Source organism: Aptenodytes forsteri, unplaced genomic scaffold (genome assembly GCF_000699145.1).
Source record: "Aptenodytes forsteri isolate BGI_AS27 unplaced genomic scaffold, ASM69914v1 Scaffold55, whole genome shotgun sequence".
In the NCBI taxonomy this organism is placed as follows: Eukaryota; Metazoa; Chordata; class Aves; order Sphenisciformes; family Spheniscidae; genus Aptenodytes; species Aptenodytes forsteri.
In genome coordinates this window covers 9,950,091-9,956,177 of record NW_008796063.1, presented here as the reverse complement: position 1 = coordinate 9,956,177, position 6,087 = coordinate 9,950,091, and the positions used below count along the sequence as shown (strand labels likewise).

General features: G+C 54.6%; 1 protein-coding gene across 1 annotated transcript in view; it reads left to right on the top strand.

Moving 5' to 3' along the window:
- Positions 1–5,297: 5,297 nt before the first annotated feature.
- Positions 5,298–6,087, top strand: part of LOC103905023 (B9 domain-containing protein 1) — a 4,749-nt gene continuing 3,959 nt past the window's right edge. The window contains exon 1 of the mRNA XM_009286591.1: positions 5,298–5,429. Coding sequence (XP_009284866.1) covers positions 5,298–5,429 — 132 coding nt within the window. The remainder of the gene's footprint in view (positions 5,430–6,087) is intronic.

Sequence of the window (6,087 nt, the reverse complement as noted above, 5' to 3'; positions counted from 1 at the left end):
AACTCGCTCACCTGCAGCAGATCTGAAGTTCCCAGCCAAGAGCGTCTGAATGTGCCCTGCGGCTTCAGGACCCCCCTCTCCTTCCCTGCAGGTACCGGTCCCAAGGCCGAGGCGTTCATCACGGCTCAGTGATGCCTCCCGGTACGTGCGGACGTCCTCCCCCTGGCCCAACCAGGCCCCCCGCTCCCTCCTTCCCCACTGGTCTCCATCCCCCCATGGGGCAGGGTAGCCCACGGCGCCTCGGAGGCTGCTACGAGACTGCATTGTGGCTGCGGGGCAGGGGACTTGCCTGTCCCCTCTGACAAAGCCACACGTTCCCAAACCCCATGAAGCTCAGCAGGAGCCATAACGCCTCCTTCCACGAGCCTGCAGGAACATCCTGGCAGCGTGGGGAGAGTCAAGCTCCGACTGAATTTTCTAAGACCAGATAGTGACCATGAATTGCTCCCTGATGTCTCTTTTTGGGGACGGTCCCCGGGCCGAACAGAAAAAAAACCGCCGAGCTCCCGGAGCTGGGTCCTCAGCCCAAACCTGGCCATGACCAGCTGCACAGGGAAACAGTTTAACATCGCCCGGTGTTAATTTTCCTGCTGATTGAATCTCTGCAGTGTTAAGCAATTTCCACCAGGCTGTCTGCAAGGGTTGCGTTGCTTAAGATCGGAAATGAAAAGCACCGGGTAAATGCAAGTCATTATTATTTAATTGGATCAATTTCTATTTTGCATTTCTAATGACAGTTCAGTCGCGTCCGTTTGTCAGCCAGACTCTGTCCCACCGCTCTCCGTCTCAGCAAAACCACAGCCCGCAGGGACGGCAGCGCTGCGTCGGTCTGGGCTTGCCCCGAGCCGCTTCGGCAGCCTTTGAGGAGCGGGGATCAAACGGGGATTAAAAACCACCATGTTGAGGAAGGGGCAGAGGAAACCATCACAAAGTGACTTGAAGAGCCTTCAGATACTCTCTGTTTCAAGGTTAAATCTCGGATGGCATCGATCTGAAATTCTCTTTGTCAGGCTGGGGAGAAAAAAAAGCATTAAAAAAAAAAAAAACCCAATCAAATCTGAATCCATCCCCAGTGCAATTAGATACAACCTTTAATCTGTCAGTGTTGCAAGATCATACAGGTTGCACGAATGCTAACAAGCATTTGATATTTGTACAAGCTTTCTTAGGTTGAATAATTAAATTGACTTTATCCATTAAACCTTCCCTATTAAGCTTTAAAGACGTGGCTGTGTTTTAATGGCTGGGGCCATCTCGTCTTCCATACGAAGGAGCTTAATGAGGAATTTTAGTGCGGCCTGCCAGAGCCGCAGCACCAGCAGGATGGGCTCAGGGGCTGAAATCTCCACGTGGTCGGTTTTTTTTTTAAGCATGTCTCTCTGCTGCAACCCTGCTGGGGCCCTGGAATAACTCAAGCTCACGCCAGGTGGGTGCTCGATCCTCTTCCAGCAAAATGGTGTTAACGTAGGCAGCCCCGCTTCTCCCACGACGGGTTTGAGCCCTTTCAGTGGGGCCAGCCCCAGCGCGAGCTCTCTGCGGGAGGCTGGGAGGGTGCAGAGGGGTTGCTCCGGGCTGAGGGACATGCGGCGGCACAGACATGCTCCCCGGTTCGACGCTGATGCATGCAGCAACGTCGCCAGGAGGGTTTCATACCCAGGCTGGGGCTGTGACCAGGCTGGGCTGCTCCTCGCGCCTGGACCCTTCAGTTGTCTTCGCTCCCTTGTGGGTCAGGGTTGGGGTTTTTTTCCAGCTGTGGCCACTGGAATATTCAGTGGGAAAAAAAAAAAATCTGTTCATGGGGAAAGAAAGAAAATGCCAGCAACCCTCATTATGTCACACCACGGGAAAGAAACCAGATTAATTATTTGAATATTTGATTGAAATCCCCTGGAGCAGCTTATTTTTGATTCCGCTTCGCCCCACTCGGAGGCACAAGCTGCCGAAGGCCCGTGGCGATGTCTCCAGGGTTTGCCGCAGACGCACAAGCAGAGAGCGGCTCTCCCACCCGAGTCATCCCCCGAAAACGCAGCCACCGCCGGGGCAGGCGGCCGACGAGCAGGAGGGCTTCGCGTCCAGCGAAGGAAGGAGCTCGCTTCCCCTCCCCTCTTCTCCCCGGAGCCTGATCATTGCTCTTACTCCTTATGCCCTTATCAAATCCGATGGCCCCGCTGGGAATCGGCTTCTCGGGTCCTCCTCGCCCTCTCCCCCTTCCTGCCTGCATGTTAATTTATCCTGACTGGCTCAGACCGAGGCGCTAATTAATTTTCCTCATTAACAAAAACAAAAAAAAAAATCTCACAAATGGTAACAAGTTAATTGTTACCAATACAAATTAATTCTTCATAGCAGACCGGGCATTTCACAGCTCGTTGGCAGCGACACCTCCCGTACTCAGCCGTGCTCTGCCTGGCGCAGGGCTGGTGGCCACACGGGCAGAGGGGTGTCAGAGCCGGACCCCAACCTGCTAAATTACCCAGCGTAACGAGGCGGGGGCAGAATAGTGAATATTGAAATGTCTGCTTTGGCTTTTTGCCCTGCTTTTCTGCTCGGGGGTGGGGGGAATAGTGGTGAAACGTGCTTGGGCTGAGGATGGAGCGAGTCTCCTCGGGTTCCCACCTGGCCTGGGTTACAAAGCGCAGTGTGTCCCCCCTGTCCCAGCAAAGCTCCCTCCCCACCACGCCCAGAGTGACGGGGACCCTCCTGGTGCGGCCGCGACCCCCTGGGCCTCGTTTCCCGGCTGGCTCACGGTGTTCAGACACATAACGCAAAAATTCGCCTCACCTGTCTTCGCCCAATTACCTTCCCACCAAAATAAATCTCCGGGTGAATATATTCAGCACAAGTTACAGCAAGAATATCCTCCTCTGATACGTCGTTTGATGTTGTGAGAATATCCTCCTTCCACGCCGTTTGATTTGAGCAGCAGGTGGGAAGAGCTCCGAGAACAGAAGGAAAAGGCTGTTAAGACAAAGGGCAGGGAAGCTCCCTGCAGCCTCCTCGCAGAGATAAAATGCAGGCAGGGATGAGTCAGGCTGGCAACGTTGTGCAAACAGTCTAAAAATAAAACCGGTTTATTGCAGATTAATGACACCATAAACTGTATTTCACTGGCCATTTAGCAGGTGTTGATCGTAAATATTTGGGATTAAAAGTAAACTTTTCTGCTGTGCCACTGTATTGTCACTTCTGTCTCACCCACCTTCCCCGAGCGCCTGTTGGAAGCGATGAATCAGCCCCGGGGTTGGTTTAATCATGCTTGAGAACGTAATGGTGACAAAGTACCTGCTTTCTGGGTATCTCCCTGCAGCACAGGACTTTTAAGCGCTCTCTCTCTCGCAGGCAGCAGCGAGCAGCAGCGCCCGGACCTGCCGCTCACATCGAGGGCTCGATTACTGCTATTGCAATTACACCAAAGGAGCCCAGAGATGGGGTGATGGGCAACAGGCGTGGTGCGAGATACACACCACCGGCTGTATCGCCCTACGTCACGGGCCCAGTGCCTGACAGTGTCTCTCAGGAAAACCAGCTCCCCCACTCCTGAGGGCTAGCTCGGCCCTCGCCCACGCAAGTGCGGAGTCAATCCCTATGGAAACAGACACGCAAATGCCTCCGAGCGCACCGGTGCGGAGTCAATCCCTATGGAAACAGACAGCGACGGCACACAAACGCCTCCGAGCGCACCACCGCGCTCCGGCCTCCCCAGGAGCCCATCGCCCCGGGAGCGAGGCAGCCTGTTCGGCTCTGGGAGTCAGGTCAAGATACCTCGGCTTGATTCAGAAGCTCTTAGCGACAGAGCTCCAAGCAATTGGGATTTTTCCAACCCCTGGCTCTTTCTGGGAATGAAGAAAAGGTAATTCCCTTAGCTGTTTAACATGCCTTGCACACGGAGGTCAGTGCTAAAGGGACACCGGTGCGCTCGCTAGACCAGGAGTCGTTCCTCTGGAGCCGGGACCCGACGTGGGCACAGCATCTGCAAGAGATGACAAGTCAGTGAGCAGCGGGCGAGTGCCCTTCCTCCCCGCGAGGATGGCTGCGGCCCCAAACGCCCCAGGGAGGCTTCCCCTTAGTCCCTTCACGTATCGCAGGATCAGGCCAAGTCCGAGGGAAGAGGTGAACGTTTTACGTGGCCAAGAGAAACAGCAACATCGTTAAATAACCCCCATGGAGTCGCCGCGATCCACGTGTTTTCATTCTGCTTGGAAATCAAACTCTCTGATGGATCATTAATTAAGTTTTCCAGCAGGGTAAAAATGCTTCCTTTGCTTGGGATTTCATTCTACTCACACAGATTAAAAATGCAGCTAATTAGAACAAGACTGGCGTGCAAGGGGGGGGAAAGAAACAAAGGTCTCGTTATGACTGGGAGGGGACAGAGTCCTTCCACAAGCAGGTACAGATGACTCATAGCTGCTGAATAACCCTGCTGCTTTCTCCCTGTCATGGGGAAGGCTTCCCAGTGCTGACATTAACTCCTCCAGCAGCTCTGTATCACTTGCCAGGCAAGAAAAAAAGTCCTTAAATTGGCTCTTAGCTAGCTCTGAGGTAGCTGGTAGCCAAGTGAAGTGTTAATTAAACAGCCTTGCTAGCTGCATCAGACAGCTGGTCGAGAACTGTTTTATTTCCCCCCCTGGTAATTTTCAGTTCAAATGAATTATTTTCTCTGAAGCATTTCTGAGGGGCAGGGGAGAAAGGATAGAATTTCAGCCATTCCCTCCCATCCCTCCTGCTTTTCTCCCAGTCTTCTCTTGGCCAAACTTGTTTGCTGAATGTAAAAAAAACCCCAAACTCAAAACCTGAAAAATAGATATTGACAGAGAATACATCTATTGGAACATGGAAGGTATTTTTCAGCATGAAGTGTAACGGTAGTTTACTTTCAGTCCAATATAAACCACACCACCCCTTTCAGCAGAAGAGGAGGTGTCTTGGGGTGTCCCTTCGCCGTAAGGAAAGGCACCTGCAATGAATAGTCCACTGTGTGGCACTGTGGAGAGCCAAAGCAGCAAAGCCACCTCCACCAGGTCTGCCAGAAGGGAGATGAAACGGAGCTAGCGGGTGAGGACAAGGACTGAGGTGGTGTCCCAGCCGCGCTGGTATGCATCTCTGCTCAGCCCATGTGTGAGGGGTCTCCGACTCGTCGCAACCGCAGCACGGGAAACCCAAACAGGCGCCGAGCCAGGGCCTCCTTCATTCCTCCCAGAGGGTCTGGCGGCAATCAAATGCCCCCCCGGCTTGCTCTCAACGAGGGGAGCATCGTCTAGGATGCAGAAAGGAGGCGAAGGGATGAACCGCAGCAGATGGTGGCCAAGCCACCGAGCCTCCGCGGCGCCGACGTGCGCGTGGGCGGCGAAGCTTCCTGGCATGAGCGGTGGCACGACCGCGGCCCAGCTGGGCCAGCACCGTCACGTCGCGGCCTCTGCGGGGAAACAGTAAGAGCTGGTCAGCAGATTTCAGCGGTTTCAGCTCTGCAGAGCCTCAGCATGCTCGTCTGCCTTCTTTACACACAAAATTCACCCCCTCCTTTTAATTAGAGCAGGCTAATTAAACCAGCACAAGCCCGTTTCCTCCCCTTCCCACAGGATGTGCGGCCACATCCACACGACGGCGTTACGGAGGCACGGCTTGCTCCCGTAAGGCCGGGGGAATAATCACCTTGCTGCGGGACACTTAACGACCCCGCCGGCCTCTCCCTCTCCTCACATCAGCGTGGCTCGCGAGGGCGACCCTCCGAAGACCACAAAATGCGCCATTTCCCACCGATCCCAAATGCCTTTCCTCCCTGGAAGACACCTCGTGGCTCTGGCCCTTGCCCGGGAGCGGACGGAGCCGCTTCGCCCCGTGGCCAGCAACATCTAGTGGCCACGTCCTCGGCGCCCGCTGCCGGGAGGAGGCCCCCGGTCCCCTGGCTGCCCTTTACAAAGAGCTTACTGGGGTCGATAGAGGCTGATATTAAAAAGAAATAAATCCAGAAAGTTCAAAATATGAGGTGGTATGAAGAATAAATGAGGAGAGCGGCCGGCGGGCCTCAGCCCTCGGCCCCTCAGGCCTGGCGGGGCGGCCATGGGGGTGGGGTGGCTGCTGGGCCAG